The sequence below is a fragment of the Corvus kubaryi genome, unplaced genomic scaffold (genome assembly GCF_017639235.1).
Source record: "Corvus kubaryi isolate FWS band 111438036 unplaced genomic scaffold, C.kubaryi_AGA036_p1.0 66, whole genome shotgun sequence".
NCBI classification, from domain to species: Eukaryota; Metazoa; Chordata; class Aves; order Passeriformes; family Corvidae; genus Corvus; species Corvus kubaryi.
The window spans coordinates 28,082,141-28,100,192 of NW_024582054.1; the positions used below are offsets into that span (position 1 = coordinate 28,082,141).

At 45.0% G+C, this 18,052-nt stretch overlaps 1 protein-coding gene across 1 annotated transcript; it reads left to right on the forward strand.

The window, feature by feature from the left end:
* The first annotated feature begins 48 nt into the window (after positions 1-48).
* Positions 49-16,390, forward strand: LOC121673584 (inverted formin-2-like). Its single transcript, XM_042046997.1, has 14 exons — positions 49-137; positions 882-984; positions 1,068-1,153; positions 1,690-1,790; positions 3,117-3,187; positions 3,301-3,408; positions 4,284-4,354; positions 4,963-5,083; positions 5,649-5,813; positions 6,509-6,611; positions 7,432-7,590; positions 8,598-9,311; positions 10,762-10,821; positions 13,945-16,390. Exons 2-13 carry the CDS (start codon positions 904-906, stop codon positions 10,818-10,820), a joined length of 1,839 nt encoding a protein of 612 aa, XP_041902931.1. The 5' UTR covers positions 49-137; positions 882-903; the 3' UTR covers position 10,821; positions 13,945-16,390.
* The last annotated feature ends 1,662 nt before the right edge of the window (positions 16,391-18,052 follow it).

The following is an 18,052-nucleotide window of genomic DNA, read 5'->3' on the forward strand; positions in this document are numbered from 1 at the left end:
CCATGTGGGCTTCTGTGAGCAGCAGCAGCGAGGAAACCATCGAGCCCAACTACAGCAGCATCGAGCAGCTGTTCTGCTTCCCACAGCCAACCCCCAAGGAGAAGACAGCAGCACCAGTGAAGGCAGAGCCGAAGGAGGTGAGGAGGCCCCCCTCATTCTTTCGAGTAAAGATCCCTGCAGACAGCTCATCTAATATGAGATATCTTTTTTTTCTTTAATGAAGATCACATTTTTGGACTCCAAGAAAAGTCTCAATTTGAACATATTTTTGAAGCAATTTAAATGGTAAGATATGGCCAGTTTTTGTGACAAAACTTTGAGCAGGTTTTGCAGTATCTGGAAGGTCCTCATGAAATCTGTTCTAGCCAACGTGCTTTGGTGGTCCATGCTACTAAATCATTTGAACATTCCTTATTTTGTCCTACACTGTCTTTAAAATATTCAGTTTAGAGATTTAATTATGTTTTTACATACAGCTTCCCCATATATTGTCAAAGGTCTTACGTCTCCATGTTATGGATAAAATTGTGGCATAGACTCTTAGGGTGACCTAGGCTGTGAGACACGCCTGGAGGTCAAATCCCTCCTCAAAACAGGGCCAATGAATAACTAAAGAGTTCAGGTTTCTTTTAAGATAAAAAAATGCTCAGCGACAGGATCTCAGTTGCAGGATTCATCTCTGTCCTTGAGATGACCAGGTCATAGCAGGGGTCCAGGTCCTGATTCTAAGTTAATTGTGGGGAGATATCTTTCATTCTGGATTGTTGTGACTCTTTACTAGGGAAAGCACAAAGTGCTTGCACAGATAAATGTCTTGGTAGTGTGTGATAGTTGAAAAGTGGTCTTTGGTTGATGGCTGGCTCTGCTCCTCCTCCCTACAGCTCCAATGAAGAGGTGACTGCCATGATCCAGAATGGGGACCGGACCAAGTTTGATGTTGAGGTTCTGAAGCAGTTGCTGAAGCTGCTGCCTGAAAAGCATGAGGTCAGGAGGAAAACAGTACCCTTGGTTCACAGAGCTGAACACATAGAGCAGTCCTGCAGTCTTGATTCTTTATTTCTCATTAGATAGAAAACCTGAAGGCCTTTAAAGAAGAAAAATCAAAGCTGGCAAATGCAGACCAGTTTTATCTTCTCCTCCTTCAGATTCCCAGGTAAGGTTGTTGGTCATGAACTTCAGCCCAATCTGTTCCTTGATTTACCTCTGGGAAGTTTTAAGTTTCTTTATAGGAGCCTCACAGACCAACACTGATGGATTCCCCTTCCGCCTTGGAGCTATCCCTTTCCCTGTTACCCTTAGATGGAGGGCTCTTCTTGATCCAGCACCTTCTCTCCCTCTGAACCAGCAGAAGCTGACCCAGACACAGGGTCAGATCCTGACACAGACACAGATCCACCCAAGAAGGCTCCACAACTTAGTGAAATGCAGTGCCAGATGTGGTGCCAGGAAGGGGAAACTCTCCTCTGCTGATCGCAGTGCATCAGCAGAATCAGCAGAATCTACATCCCTGCTGGTCCTCAGGGCAAGCAGCAAGCACCTCCCTCCACAAGCCACAGCAGTGGTTTGGTGTGGATGTGTTTGACAGCAGTGTTGTGGGGTGGCATGTACTTGCTGGTGGTGTGGGAAGAAGAATGCTGTGCTGGCCAAGATCCCAGTGCCTTTATGCTGTGAATCCATCTCCACCCTTAGCTACCAGCTGTGCATTGAGTGTATGCTCATCTGTGAAGAGACCACCGTCGTGCTGGACATGATTCAGCCCAAAGCTGAAGCCATCCGGAGAGCCTGCGAAGGTATAGATGACCTGAGCTTATTTCTGGACCTGATTTAAGACAGGAAGCTTTTAACCCCACAAAACTCCCCTGGAGGTCTGCAATGTTACACCCAAAACTCCCTTGGAGCTCTGCAATATGACTACCCAACCCCCAAAGAACTCCCCTGTGCTTCATTCATTGGTTTGCTGCAGCTTTAGGTATCTCCACTGGTGGTCAAAGCCCTTAACAGGACCAAAGATCATTTTTTGTCACCTTCATCCCTCTTTTTCTGTAGCAGATGTATTCCTCTGAAACACTTTGAATGGTGAAGTGCTGGAAGCTCATCAGTCCTTTCAAAGGAGCTGAATTTAGACAGCAGAGCTGGCCCCGCTGCAGCTAATTATCCATCCAGCATTATTTGCCACATTAAGAACTTCATACAGCAGTTATCTCTGCTGCCAGAAAAGCCTATCCCAAACTTCCCCCAAAAGTAGCAATGCTTTAGTATTTCCCTGCCTAGAAATGGAACCAGAAGAAAAAGGTTGTTATTTTGGGTTATAAATTGCTGATGCTCCATTTTGGTGAGTACACAGAAAGTTTATGCAATAGATTTTGGCTTCCTGTGGCAGAAACCTCTGGTCCCACTCCTCTGTATGCTCTTCTTGGCACTGTCAAGTGTCACCTGTCCTACAGAGCCAGTTCCCCCAACTCCTGCTGGGGGTTTCTCCAGCTGGCATTACAGCTGTCTGCTGGGATAAATTGAAGCTTCCCCCAAAGTGACTTCCCAGCAGCCCAGTTGTTGTTTTGGAGCTGTTCCTGCCTCAAGGCTGAGTGCTTCAGGAAGCACAGCACTGCAGCACCCTGTCATAAGAGCAAGGACAGGGACTGTACTCTTCATGCCGGGTCAATAATCACTTCTGCCATGTGAGACCAGGAATAGGGTGTGCGTGTCTGGTTTTAGCAGCTGGCAGGTGATCATAGGGCAGTCAGAACTGGCTTCACTGCACAGCTAAACGGAGTTGGCAAGATGAAATTTGCAGCCCAGTTACCCTTGCCCACACCAGGGCACTTCCAAGGAAGGCAGCGCCTTGATTGCTGTTAGTGAGGAGGGTCCAACTCCAGGTTATTTGCCATTAGGAAAGGAGAGACCAGATGTAAAGAAAGAAACATAAGTCAACAAAAACTTTTACAACCTGTGGAACTGAATCTATATGGAATCAGTTTCTCTGCAGGTTGGGCATTGGGCTGCAAAGCCAAAGTACCAAAATGTGATTTAGTGGAATTCAGAATCCCAATTCCAGTGCAGTTTAGGAAATGTACTGATGTAACAGAGGCTTTTGCTTAGAAGTCCCTTATGTTTTTCAGACCTTCTGACCAGTCATCGCCTGCCAGTCTTTTGTCAACTGATTCTCAAAGTTGGAAACTTCCTGAACTACGTAAGGACTTTTTTTGTCTTCTCCTCCCCCCATTACAGTCTGTGAATGATCTCCTTTTGGGTTGTAATTTGGATGGACACAGGAGTTACATCTGCTTTCTTTCTCTCTTGTAGGGAAGTCACACAGGCGATGCCGATGGGTTTAAAATCAGCACTTTACTCAAACTAACAGAAACCAAAGCAAACCAAACCCGCATTACACTGCTCCACCATATTCTAGAGGTACCACTGCCAAGTGCCACAGTAGGGAAGAGGGAGGGTTTTATCACAGATGAAACATTTCTCCTGCTCCACTGCTGGTTAATGCCACAAGCCCATACTCATATCCTCCCTGGCAAGCCCCAGAGTGTCACAAGTCAGGAGCATTTGAATCACTTTGGTGACTGCAGGCTGCTTGTGGGCACTACTCCTTATTTTAAAACTTGCTCTGCTTCCCTCCAGCATCTTTTCCCACAGTGTCTCCAACTTCCTTTCATATTTGTGCAATCTGCACATTAGCAGCTGCAAACCACAGAGCACAAAGCTGTCCTGGCTCATCTGTACTCATTCAGGCTTTCTGCTTTTCCATGGACTCTCCCTTTTCCTCCAGACTATGCTCAGGCTTTTCATGCTTCTCTCCAAGTCCCTATGGCTTTCCTATTCCCTGCAATGCTGTTTTTATCTTTTTTCTCCATACTCTGCCACCTTCATTCATCAATGTCCCTCGGTTTCAGTTATGCATGTTCAAGCCCCGCTTTAGCTGGCAGTACCTTCAGCAAGTACAGCTGTGAAAGTAAAGAATGCAAATAAGATTCAAGGCTTTTTTATCCTTCTGGGACTGTAGGAAGTGTCAGATTGCATCAAAGCACAGTCCTGCCTCCCTCCATGCTCAAGAAGAGCTCAGCTTTGCTTTGAACTATGATTGTTTCTCAGAGTTCAGCACTTTTCTATGTTTTTATAGCCAGGGGAAACGCCTTTCCTCTCTGAATGTGCAGACAGAGGGGCAGTAGCGGAACACAGCACAGTCATCCTTCCTGGACGCTTCTGTCCATATGTCTTTCCCCCAACTTCCCCTCAGCTCCTGCCACATACCAAATAATACTTCTTTCTCTCTTCAGGAAGTAGAAAACAGCCACAAGGACCTACTGGAACTGCCAAAGGATCTTGAATACGTTTCAAAAGCAGCAGGGTAAAATCATGTGTCACCTCCTTTAAATTAAAAACAAAAATAAATGCCATGCACATCAACAATGTACCAGAAATTAGGACACACACAGCTGGTATAGCAGATTAAGAAGATGGCATCTTACATAGTTTTAACTGAAAGATTTGGTTGATGAATGTTGAAAGCGCTTTAATAGATAATAATTCTACTACAGCTGGCAACACTTAGGGCTGAAATTTGCAGAGCAGTCAGTTAAAATTGCCTCCCAGACCCTTCTGAAATCTGTACTGCCTTTGTGGTGGCAGGAGCTGGTGAAGGCCAGCTACCCAGAAGCATTTCTGAAGTACCTCCACGCAGGGAAAGTGAGCTAATGCTGAGCACAGCGGGTGGAGAACAGCCTTTTGTTTTGGCATTCATTTACCCAATACACAAAGATGTAAGTAGGCCTGGCAGCCTTTCCATAAGTACTGTGGAGGGAAGCTGTTTTCCATGAGCTTGGACTGTATAGAGAGTTCAGAGCACAGGGTTCAGTTCAGTGAAGTGGTGGGAAGCAGAGGGATGACCAAACCACCAGCTCAGACTTGTCCACTCCTTGGAGTGTCAGCTAATGGCAGGGTTCTGTGTGATTTCAGAATTAATCTTGATATTATACGCACGGAGTCTGGTACCAATTTAAAGAAGTTGCTGGAGCTTCAGCGGAAAGTCTTATCATCAAATGAGGATGTGAAGCAACAGTATGAGAAACCCATCCAGGTCAGTAATGAAGGTGCCTTATATCTCTCCCATTACACACAGAGAGGTGGTGCATGGTACATCTGCAGCTGAGGAGCATCATTAGAGGGGAGAAAATATTGCCACAAGACATGCTCTCAGATTTGGAAATAGGCTGCAATGCCACACAACCTAAATGTGCATTTGCCAGCTGCACCCCAAACCTAGATACCTTTGGTGAGGCCAGTTCTTAGGTTGTGTGCCCCAACTTCTCTGTCCATGCTTTTGTGTGACTTCTCACTTTAAGTGAAGATGTTCACCTTCTGTGTGGATCACCAGAGTGAAGCCCTTTGCTTGGGATTAAGCTTTGCTTGGAGCTTTCCATGTGTTGCTCAAGCCACCCCTGTAAACTGGCACAGCACAGTTGCCAAGAGTAAAGATCATCTGCAAATCCTAATTTCTTGCCACCTGCTTCCCAAAAGCTCTGTTGCAGTTAAAAGCCAGGAGCCAGTGTCCTGCTCCAAGCTCTTACATCCTTTCTCTGTGAGCACACATCACTCGTTGTCCTCTGGATGGTGTTTTACTGTGTGCATTTAATGCATTTCAGGACAGCATCGATGCCTCCAGAAAGCTGGAAGAAGAATTTGAAACCATTGAAAAGAAGAGAGAAGAACTTGCGAATTATCTCTGTGAGGACCCAAGCAAGTTGTCCTTAGAGGACATATTTAGCATCATGAAGACCTTCAGAGATCTCTTCATCCGAGCCCTGAAGGTTGGCATCTGTGCACAGGATGCTGAGCATCCCTAGTGCTGGTACCTGCCTTCACTCCGATGGACAGGGGTGGGATGGGCACCCTAATCCAGGGGGGGAACCTGGTTACAGCCTCCTCCTTTTGGCACTTGGCGTGAGGTCGCCAGTGAAGCGGTGTCTGATCCCTCCTCCACTGCATCCTCATGCAGTTCTGGTGCTGCTGGGCCTGGCCCAGTCACTGGTGATTTGTGATTTTGGTGCAACTTTTGCTGCAGAGTTCCAAAGGTGCTTTTGAGCCAAGTGTGCAAGTTTTAGCGGAAGGGGCTTACAAAACTTAACGCTTTGCTCCAACCTGAGCAAATGGACTCAGAAAGGGGATATGTAGTAAAAAAGCCACCTGTTTGGAGAAAACTGTGGCTTCAGTATCTCCCACTTTCACCTCAGCTAGAGGTCAGGCTGGTGAACACACTGCAGGTAGCTGTATGAGGCATATCACCACTGCCACCTCCAAATGGAATGTGGCAAAGTCCTGGCCAAGTCAGCGGTCCCCTCTCACCATCTTGGTAAGACAGCTCTTATTCCCAAAGCCCATTTTATTTATTGCACAGGATGAGGCCAGAATTTCTCCTCCTTCATCTATAGATCTCCTTTCTCTTCATCAGCTTTTCTAGCAGACATTTACTCAACCTCCTCATGCCCCTGTTACCTCACTGCAGGAAAACAAGGACAGAAAGGAACAAGCTGCCAAAGCAGAGAAGAGGAAAAAACAGCTAGAAGAGGAAGAGGGGAAGAGACAGAAGGGAGAAAATGGAAAAGTCAGTGAGTATCTGAAATGGCTTCAAAAAATAGAGATGGAGCCATAGGAGCTCTTTGCTGGTCCTACTTTAATGGACCAGTAATGGTAATTTATTTTGTAGGTTTCCGGGTGCTGGCTGACTAAAGGCTTTTAGGTGTCTTACAGCCATAGCTAAGAATTGACTTTCCTCAGTTGCAGCTGGGCAGAGAAGTTAATTTTAGGTTTGCTGACGGAACAGCAAAGAAGAAAAAAACCCACCACAAATTAAATATTTCTGTTAACTTTTTCAGTTTCTAAACATAACTTTTGAATCCCAAATCTAAAAAGAAACATTTGACTTATCCCACATCCAAGGTCCCCATATACATGTGAATAGTTTCTCTTTACCAGAGTTGTCCCAAAAATTTTGCATATTACTTAAATGTGCCTTTTTCTGGATGAAAATGAAACACTGACAAATATAATTGGAAGAAGCTGAGAGGAAACAAAAATCAAAATTGTTTTCCCTCAAAAAAGTAAAAGGTTCCTACCAACATTGATAGCAAAGAGGGAGTGTTTCAAGGTCATGGTACAACCAGGGACATGTCCAGGCAGAGCTGGTGCCGCTGGTGCCAGGCCGTAGCACCAAGACTTGGGAGCAAATCCCTTGTCTTCAGCCAGGATACACTGCTGTGGGATCATGGAGCACGGGCTGCTCCCAGGCCTGGTGTAGGTGCCTTACTCTTGCCCAGTGGTTGCTTGTACTGGGACAGCAGTAGCCACCTTCAGCAGTGGTGTCACTTCAGTCTCCTCCTGCCCCATCTCATGGGCAGATTTAACACCCATCTCTCTCTCCCCCTCCAGTCAAGAAGGGGTTGATGAAGCAGGAGGAGGTGTGTGTCATCGATGCCCTGCTCGCCGACATAAGGAAAGGGTTCACGCTGAGAAAGACAAAGAACAGACACGAATCAGATGCAGGTGCTAAAACCTTGTCTGCAGAGAGCCCGGAGGAGAGCCAGTCTGGTAAGGACACAGACCTGACTGTACCTGCAGCTATTCATTCCCATCTGCCTCTGAGCCCGAGCCAAGCACGCACCAGCAAGAAGCCTTCATGTTTGCATTTGGGGCATTTCATTTAAGAAGGCTTTGCAGCCAGTGCCAAGGAGAAGAGGAGCAGAGAGCCTTGAGCTGTTGCTAGCCAAGTCTGTCACAAAATTAGCAGGAATTTGGAGCAGCATGGCCTTGCATCTGTGCTCATAAACCCTCTGAGATGCTTAATCCACATGTCAGCCATGGCACCATGCTGATAGGGCACTGCTGTCATGCCCACACAAGTCCCCTCCACGCTACCAAGTCTCAGTAGCACAGCATGTTTCTGCCTTGGAGACTGCTGCATCCCATCTTAGTCTGTACTTGGGAGTCTGAAGAAACCCTTTAAAAAATACAAGAAACCCCGTGTGCAGAAGTACCCAAGTTCTTTAAGTGCTTGTGAGGAGAGAGCCCATGGGTTTAGCTCTTCTTTGGTCTCTTGACCTCAGCGTCAGTGCATGTTAGATAAGTCCAAGGACACTGGTCTATCCATGGCTCTCCTGTACCTGCTCTGCAAGGGCAGGTTAAGGCTGGCTAATGGGCATCCTTGAAATCCTCACACAGCCAAGCCAGCAGTCCAGCCTGGTCCAGGACCTCACAGGCAGGTTCTCTCTTCCTGACATAGACTTTCAGGCTTCCTTGCAAGTCCAGGAACTTCCATGGAAATCAGCCAGTTTGCAGGAAAGACACATTAACACCTGCTGAAAACAAAGCAGGGGCTTTGCTGAGCTGGAGCCCAGGAGTCTAGCTGGGGTGACTACATGGGTGTAAGGAGGGGAGGTACAGGGAGGATTAACTGGTGCTGCCTCTGCATAGCTGTTTTAGGGTCAGTGCTCCCTCCACAGGCAGCTGCTAATCTATAACCTTTGCAGGGCAGGTGCATCTTGGTTGATCCCTGGTGAAACTGCAGCCGTGGCTGATCGTGTGTTTTCTGTTTAAAGGAAAGAGCGTTAAGGATCCACAAGCAGCAGGGAAGCAGATTGATGACAGGACCAAGCAAAACAAGGATATTCATCCCTCAGAAAGCACTCCTCCCTCAACCACTGCCCCGATGGAGACAGGTGGAGGTGTTACAAATGCTCCAGCTTCAGGCCAGGCGTTACCCAAAAACAATGCTGGAGGAAGTTTGCCACTGGAGTCCCAGACCAAAAGCCCCTCAGTGAGCCTGGTGGAAGCTGATGGAGCTAGTCAGAGCATGCTGGGCCCCGGGATGGAACAGGCAAACAATGTGGAAAGCCTCCAGCCCAGCACAAAGAGTGGCTCCATTGCCTTCTCTGTGGCTGACATAGGCACAAGGATAAGCTTTGTGAGCAGCAGTTCACCCTCTGCTCTGAGAGACCAACTCAGCTGGACTAATGGGTCCATGTCAGGAGGCCAGGACAAGGAATGCCCAACTGATGGCTCAGAGAATGCTCAGTCTGCTCCCTGCAATGAGGCTCAGCAGGCAGAGTCAAAAGAGGTGACAAAGGAAAATGAAGACCCTGGTACAGACTCGCTGCTGGACACCTCTCAAGACAAGTCCTTCTCAGAGGAGCCAGCCACCGACTCCTCTTGTTCAGCAACACTTCCTCCAGATCAAGCTCACACCGACAGGGAAAAGCAGAGGCCGTCGGGGAAACGGAAGAAGAAGAAGAGGCACAGCAAAAGCTACTCAGGTAGCCTATTTTATAAATAGCCCTTGGGGACTGACTTAAATGTGGGAGGTTCCTGATACATTTGTATACACCTGTTCCTTTCCACTTCAAGGCCCAATGCCTCCTGCCCCTAGAGTCACACTGTTTCATGGAGCTATTATATTTTTTAAACCTGAAAGAGCTTTAAAAAGAAAAACACAAGCATAGCTCGTTCTGGTGACATGTATAAGTAGTTTATAGAAGAGTAATGATGAATCAATAATTAAAAAGCCCATTACACATACGCAGTAAAGATGGCAATAAGCACATCTGTCAAGTATGCTAAAGACAGCTACAAGGCACGGTTATGTGCAAACAAGAGCTCCATTAGGCTCCAAAGCAGTGATTAAGAGCAGTTAATACTGGGTACTTAATCAGCGATCACCCCCTCTGAACTACTTATAAACACATAAAAGCAGCAACATCAGTGCTGCCTTGGGATTGTATGGTTTTTCCCCTCATTGCAACAGCACTTTGCCTGACAACCTGCCCCAAGGGTACCTTAGGTGGCTTCTAAACATCAGGCTCTCAAACCATCGCTGCAGAGGGAGGGGGGAAAGGTCAGTCATTAAAAAAGAGCATCTTGCTAGCCCTTCTGGGGATGGGAGGGAGCTCAGCTGCTGGAGCCACACAGGCCCCTCTTCCACAGCCCCCTCAGCCAGTCCCAAACCTGGGAAAAGTGTCCAAGTCTTTAGATCCTACCACCCTTGGGTGGGTACCTTAATCCCAAACTGGAGATGCCTTGTAGGGAAGACAGATTTTTCTGTCAACCTTTAGAGCAATACAATATACTGTGCAAAGCCTGTTTTCTGCAAGATCCTGGGGTTAAACAAATGGGCAGGAAAATGGAAAAGTCTCTATTTATCAATAATTAATGTTTTTTCCTTCCAAGGAAGGTGGAGGAGAAAGGAAAGGAGGGTTTGAATACCCATTGCTGAGAAAGACAGCATAGGTTGAGCAGATATCACAGAGGGACTTACCCTTTTAATGCAGCATGCCCCAGGCTTGTAGTTATTTACATTTCTAAACATGCCACTTTCCCCTAGTTAAAAACAAGCCACAAACCAGAAGTGATTTCCTAGAACAGTGGTTCCCAAACTTGCTTCTCAGGAGGAACAGAAGCTGGAGCCATGGGAGCATCCAATTCTCCCAGCCCTGGAATGCTTTCCTGAGACCTGAAATTAGTACTTCTGGCTTAAGAACTGACCCCACCATGCAAAACCCACAAGGTTCCCTGGGAATCCAGGGATGGCATCGAGGGCGTTGAAAGTGGATGATCTTTAAGGTCCCTTCCAACCCAAACCATTCAATGATTTTATGTTCTTAGGAACCTCTCTGCTACTAGACAGTATTTTCATCATAAAAAGTTCCCTGTTGTTACCTTTGCCTTACCATGATCAGATATATTTAGTGTCTCTCTTTTGTTCAAAAGCAGAGGTTGAGACTGATACTGGAGATAATAAAACAAAAAAAGATTGTGTGGCACAATGAGGTATGTAAACTCACAAAGGTGTTCTTTTGTGAACTAACCACAGCATTGGGACTTCACAGACCTAATCAGTATCCACCATATCACCTAATCTTTTTGTCTTTGTGTCTAATCACAAACACATGTGAAATAAATTTATTACTCTGATTTTTACTCTCCAGGGTGTTGATCTTGCATTGAGTGGAGTCAGTGCTGATCTCCATTCGACACAGGGTCACAGCCCACATGTTTGTCCTCTCTGTCAGCAGCAGCCAAACTGCTTTTCCCTGCAGGATAATTAAAAGCCATTATTCTAACCAAACAATCAAACTTCATGTGATGAACAAAGTCCTTACTTTGATCACATTATTTTCTCAAAAACTGTAAAAATGCAATTTCAGTACCTACCTCCAGCAAAGAACATTTGGTTTGCTTGTGGGTAACCCTTTCTATAGCACCATTTAGATATGGATATCTGGAAAAGGGAATAAAACACTGGACCCAGGGACAAGTATTAGTTGGGGCAAGATACCAGCTCCCACTCAAAGCTAAATTCAACTCTAGAATTGCACACAAGTTCCCTGCATCCTTCACTGATGCTGGCAGCATACAGTTGCCCCTCAAAAGGAGTCCCAGGATGAGACTTCCATTTGCAAAACTTAGCCTGTTTTTACAGCAAGTGGAAAGAAAAGCAAGAAAAATAAACAACTGAAACACCCACTGTACTGAAATTGCATAGTTACGCATTGTCCTTTCCATGCTGATGAGCATTTCTTATGAACTAAATCAATATTATCAAATCGCTCTTTGTCTCGTTTCTTGAAAGGAATGTATTTATTCTCCAGCATCCCCAGTTCCCTGGGGCTGGGAGCCCAGCTGGGAGCCCTGCTCCTGCACAGAGACAGGAGGAATCTGTGCAGGATTTCCCCACAGGACTGCTTTTGTTCCTGCACCTGGAGCATCATTGCTAGCAAGAGAAAATGGGATATACATTGGGTAGTTGCAGTCCTGATTACTCCTGCCCTCCTCTTGGCCCTTTCCTTGCAGTACCACAGGATTACATCAAGTGGAAGTAGCTCTGTTGGTTTAAAAATCCTAAGGAAGATTTCTTGCAGGAACAGAAAACAGTAGCAATGAAGCATAGGTGAGAAGTGTGCCAGGACCAGTGGACGTGCTGCAGTGGGAGGGCAGCTGGAACCATGACTTAAGCTTAACTCAAATTTATTTTTTTAAAAGCATACAGGCTTAAATAAAGTCATATTTGAAAAAAAAAAAATGAAACACGGACAGTTTTGCTTTATCCTAGGAAGACATAGGAACGCAACACAGAGGAATGCATGGGCATACAGTACCTTTATGAAGTGACCAAGTCAGGCAGGAGTTTCAGTACATCCTTGGAATGCAGTGCCTGGCATTGTACCAGCAGAACCTACCTGGGCTTTGATGCCAGGAGGGCAGAGATGAGCTGTACCTTGAAACCTGCACTTCTCTCTTTCCTCTTCTTTTGTCTTTGTGTCACACGGCAAGGGCAGCAGAAACAAAAACCCATTTGCTTGTCTTAATCTCCTGCCTCAGAGCTTCCTCTCCCAAATGCAGCTCCTGTCTGTCCCTCTTGATACGACAGACTCAGCAAGCCTAGAGTGCTCCCAATCAATATTTTTTCCTAGGATGTTCCACCTGATTTTTTTTTTTTTTTAAATGTTTTGTCCCAAGCACACATGGTCTGTTCAGGTGCCCACTAGTTCTTTTTTTGATACAGGATATTTCTCTCTCTGGTGGATTTGCTGGTTGTGGAAGTCAATGGGTCTCAGTGAAGCCACAGGAATATTCTTCCTTCTTGTGCAGATCCAGGTGCAGGAATCGACTCAAACCCCTTACGAGTTTTTAGAGCTTCCCTAACAGCAGCAGAGGGCAGGAACAGCCCAGCCTGTGCCTCTGGGATAGTATTTCAGAGCAGTAAAAGCCTATAATCAGCTACTGAGTTCTTGCCTCATCTTGACCATATCTTGTTATGCAGCAATTTCTGTAATAATGCTAATGTCTTTAAATGTCAGCTTTTACACCTCAAGAGTGGTATCCCACATTATCTTCATGTTCTTAAATGGTTTAGCTGTTTTTCCTCTGGAATCAAGGCACTGGTGGTTGTACTGTCTGTGTGCACCCTGGTAACATCTCAACTCATTTCCATCCAAGTCCAGAAAAAGCTTGAAGAACCATTTGATAAAGGTGACAGTAAAACAGAGGAGAGAGTGTACAAACACCTGAACTCAGAAGAGCTGCTGTTTGAGTTAGCCTGGCTCAGGCCCTAGAGAATTCCTACAGACAAATGTTCATGTCTGTTTGTGCAGCACCCTTTTTCCTCTCCTCCCATCTGTATGTCACTTGGAATAGTTAGGGGAAAGAAAAGCCTTGAAAGCACAAGTCCATAAGCAACTGGGCTTTAGCAATTTCCCTGCTCACAAATCTACTTGATTTATTCCCTAGAAAATAAAAGAAAAACCAAACCAGGATCACAGACCAGGTCGGAGACCACAGCCTGGTGAGGAGGGAGAGAAGGGGCAGAAGGGCAGCTATGACATGCACATGGCACAGTGGCACATCAACCTTCCCCTGCAAAGACACAGAAGGGTTTGAGAGTCCAGGTTTTCCATTAATTCTTGTGGGACAGATGCTTCACCTCCCCTTCTGCAGACCCAGTATTGTCGGGGTTTTTAAATGGACTATGAGAATGTCATCAATCTAACGCTCATCTTCCTGCTAGGCCTTTGCCTTCATGTCTGCCTTTAGAAATGGTATTTGATTCAGTTATGGAGTGAGACAGGCTCTTAAAAGTGACAGTGTGCTGCCCCATCCTTCTGACAGTCCTTCTAAATCCTCTAGATTTAGTAAGTTTGGCAATTTACTGTGTAGAAGGATATATGTTACTGGACTAAAAAGTGAAGTTGCCCAAACTCTTGAACATCAGGATTGGTTCTGGAAACATGAGGTTTTTATTAAGTACATCAAACTACCTGTTTTTAGGTTATCTGAGAAACAAATGAAACTGATTTCCTAGTTGCACCTCAACCATTAGATACACATGCATGCAAAAACACATCACTTCTGTTCATAGTTGCCAATAATTTGCATTTCCCCCTCTTCCTGCAGGTGTCACAGCAAGGCAGAAGGTATGAGAGAACCTCTCGTGTCACTGGAGTGCTGCCAGCTTCTGAGACTCCAGGTTCTGCATCAATGAAATGCCGTCATGGACAACTTCTGCCCCACCAAGACCTACTTCTTCTCCTGATGCAAGCCATTCACCCCCCTCCCCAGGACCTAAAGAGCCTCCCCAGAGACTTTGGACCCCTCCGCCTGTGCCTTGCACTGGGCACCAGTGGGGACAGGGGATGGTTCTGTGTACAGTGACAGTGAAATTGTCAGACCTGTCGTCCTCTGTCCTGGAAGCCAAGTCTTTCAGCCTGCTCTTAGGCCAAACTCCTCTTGAAATGACAGCTGAGTGTGGCCCAAGAACAGACTGCAGTGTTTAGCCCTTGGAGAAGTGTTAAAAACAGCAGTGCCTCAACTAAATTAAGGGTATAAATTAAGCAGTGGTTGTACCATCACGGGTGGAGGTGTGTTAACTCCCTCTTCTCATCACCCACTGATGATTTATATTGGACCAGGTCCAAGACCCAGATTAAACAAATGTATTTTTACTCTCAATCACTTAAAGCAAGGGAAATCGGTTACAGGGAAAAGAAGTAAAAGAAAAAGGATGTATTTTAGTAGCATATGGCCATATAAACAGTGTCTGGTTCCTACACAATGCTTATGTGCAAGTAAGTTGAAGTGCATCAGTAGTCTTGTCACACACACTGATGCATCCATCAACTTTTGGAGAACCAGGGCCCTGGTTTCTCTTACTAAAGCAAAAGGAAGAGGTTTTCCAGAGTGCTCTATTGGACACATTCTCAGCTTATCCTTTATTAAATCTCGGGGTTTGACTTCCATTGTGAGCTGCTTGTATTCGAGAGTCTATGTCCAAGCTGCAGAATGTGTTGAATCATGTTACTTTGGCTTTAAAACTGGGACTGTGCAGTATTGTGTTTTCAAAATTCAGAGCTTTATTTCTCAAGTTTTGTAATAACACTGTATAATAATTTTGTACATAGCTGTCCATTTAAAATGATCTATGTTTGTTGAATCTATGGTGTGATATGTGCTGAAACATAAATCCAGTGGAAGAGCTGGGTACATTTCAGAACTCTTCTCTTATATGGTAACTCACTGTGGCTAAACTAATGTGCAGGCTAAAGCTTATTTTACTTTGCTTAGTAGGACTTGTAATGTCCTTGTAATACTGAAAACTTAGAAGTGAAACCAAGAATTAAATCACTGGTTTGCTTTAACCAAGGCATTACTATGAGCATACTGAGAACTGGTCAACAGAAGCAGAGATGAGTTGAGAACAGACACATGGGCAGGTTCAGTGTAGGAGACCCTGCAGAGTAGCATATCGCCATTGCAACAGAAAACCCATTCCTGCTGTCAGAAGCAGGCATACCCCCAGCATTCCCTGTAGAACCATGTCACCTACCCAGGTTTGATTTGCAGGACTGTCTCTATCACATCTACAGGCTTCCCCTTTTTCCCCCTCTTTTCCAATCTCAAGCACATCACCCAAGCCCCATCCTTTTGCTATTTGATCTAGCTCCGCTGCTCTCAGATTAGACTCCAAGCTGCAAAAACCTGAGTATTAAACACCTTCTCCCAGCAGCTTTGCAACTTCCATGTTTCCAGCAAGAGCCTGCAGTCCAGGCTAGCAGTGCACAGCCAGCCTCCTCCTCACCACCCCACTATTTTATCAACAGGAACAACGTCATTTGAAGATGCAGGACTGGGGAACAAACCAGGTTTTCTGTGTGTTACCTAGGGAACCTTGCCTGCTGATGTGCCACAGGCTACTCACTTTAGATGCTACAGCATGTGTCCATTTCTCCATCTGGGTATTTCAGCTTCCCTCATTTGCACCCAGAGAGAGCAGCTCATTTCCACAGCCAGAACTTTTATTACTCTGCGTGCTTACCTTGGCCTTGAAAGAGAGGGTGTTTGACATTATCTTTCCACTGCTTTCAAGAGTTTATAAAGAAGTGGGTTATTTTGAGCTACTGGAGGCTCTTTGTTCAATAGTCATCTGTAAATTATATATTCAATCACATCCCAATCAGCAGACTCAAGCACAACATTTATAATTTATTGCTCCAGAGTAGCTCTACTTCCATTACAGTGATTATTTAAGAACAGAAGAAAAGAATCAGAGCAGGTCAAAGACTGATATTTAACTGGGATGTCCAGTTTTGTTCCATTTATGAGCTTGAAATAAAGCTCATGATCCTAAGGATTTTTCAGTGGTTGCAAGACCAAATTAATTGTTGGTAAAAAGAATATCATGGCCAATTCAACAGAGCTGTGGTCATTTAAGCCAATGAGTTTAGACCTCAAAATAGAATTCTTGTGGTGTATTACAGCAATGGCACGTGGAGTCTGGTATGTAAACCAGGCTGTGACCACCACAAGCTTCTTGCTGCCAAATAAATGCATATTCTGTAACAGAGCATTGGCTGCATGATAAAATGAAAGTATGGGAGAAATCAGCAGAATTCTTTTCCAAATATTTCATAGCAAAAATCAGTTATGTTTAATGAGATGGATTTTCAGGGTTAGTTTTTAGGGAGTTTTGGTTGGGTTTTTTTTTTTTATTTCAATACTGAAAATATTTCAAAGTTTAGACTAAAATAAGTATTTGGTGAGTTTCCTTTCTCTGGTGGGGATGGGGAATATCCATGATTCAAGAGAATTCATCCATAAAAGTCTTATAGTTTCCACACAGGCTATAAAGCACCTAAGCATGTATTGTCATATATGCTTAGTAATAATTACCAATAGTTTGGTCTTCTGCCAGCTCCCTCAGTACCCTTGGGTGGATCCCATCCAGCCCCATGGATTTGTGAGTGTTTAAGTGGCACAGCAGGTCATTGGCCATTTCCTCCTGGATTTTGGGGGGCCTATTCTTCTTTCTTTCCCTGTCTGCCAGCTCAGGGGGTTGGTTGCCCTGAGGATAACCAGTCTTACTGTTAAAGACTGAGGCAAAAAAAGGCAGTCTTTTCCTCATCTGTGATGACAATGTTCCCCTCCACATCCCATAAACGATGGAGATTTTCCCTGTCCTGCTTTTGTTGATGGTATATTTATAAAAACACTTTTTATCATCTTTCAGAGCAGTGGCCATATTGAGTTCTAGCTGAACTTTTGCCTTCCTAACTTTCTCTCTGCATGACATCTCACCATCCATATATAAGTGTTCAAGAAATGACTTGGTGTGACACTTAGTGCTGTGGTTTGGTTGGCACAGCAGTGTTTGGTCAAAGGTTGGACCTGATGATCTTGGAGGTCCTTCTCCAACATTAATGATTATATGAAAAAACCAGAGGTATATAAATGGAGCTACATGTAGTTAAAAGCACCACCACAGCGTTGCACTGTGCTTGGAGCATGGCTGAAATCTCAAAGCTTTGCCAGTATCTTTTGGGCTGAGTGTGCCATTTGGTCCTCTCCTACATTCCATACAGCCAAGGGGGCTGAGAAATACCTTCTGTTCCAGTTAGAAAGAGGCAGGATAAATTGAAATAAAAATGCATAAGCTGTTTCAGCAAAGTGAATCAGTTTCCATTCTGTCTAAACATAAAGCCTGGATCTATGACTTCATATTTCTGATACACAGTGATCAACCAAGTACAACATGCAAGCTTGCCAATGCTAGACATCAGCACTGTAGGAGCCCTGGCTCGTTCTGTCTGTGTGGTAATAGTCATGGCCATGAAATGTGGGTGAACATGTTAGTCATGAGGTTATGTCCACGTAATGTGTCTGAAAGCAAATACAGTCATGAACTAATTCCATCAGGAACCATGGTTTGTTTGGTCACCTCACAATCAAAACTGTGGGCAGGATATGATAAACAGCTTTCCCATGTCTAGAAGTGTGACTACAGAGGGTTAAAAATGGGGCAGTGATAGTGACAGGACCTCTGTAGGTGTTTGCAATTACTGCATGGTGTCAATCTTGAAAAATAACCACATGATTTGCAGGATTTGCAATGGAAATTAGGTCCACAGTAAAGAAAAATGTTTCCAATTTCTTAGTTCAGAGCAGGTACCAGACCTTAAATACCAGGGGAGAATTTGATCACTGCAAGTTAATCAACATACTCAGTCAG

Coding starts and splice junctions, on each gene's coding strand:
- LOC121673584 (XM_042046997.1), top strand. CDS start 904: ATGATCCAGAATGGGGACCGGACCAAGTTTGATGTTGAGGTTCTGAAG. Junction 3,409..4,283: donor TGCTCCACCATATTCTAGAG/GTACCACTGCCA, acceptor TTCTCTCTTCAG/GAAGTAGAAAACAGCCACAA. Junction 5,084..5,648: donor AGTATGAGAAACCCATCCAG/GTCAGTAATGAA, acceptor AATGCATTTCAG/GACAGCATCGATGCCTCCAG.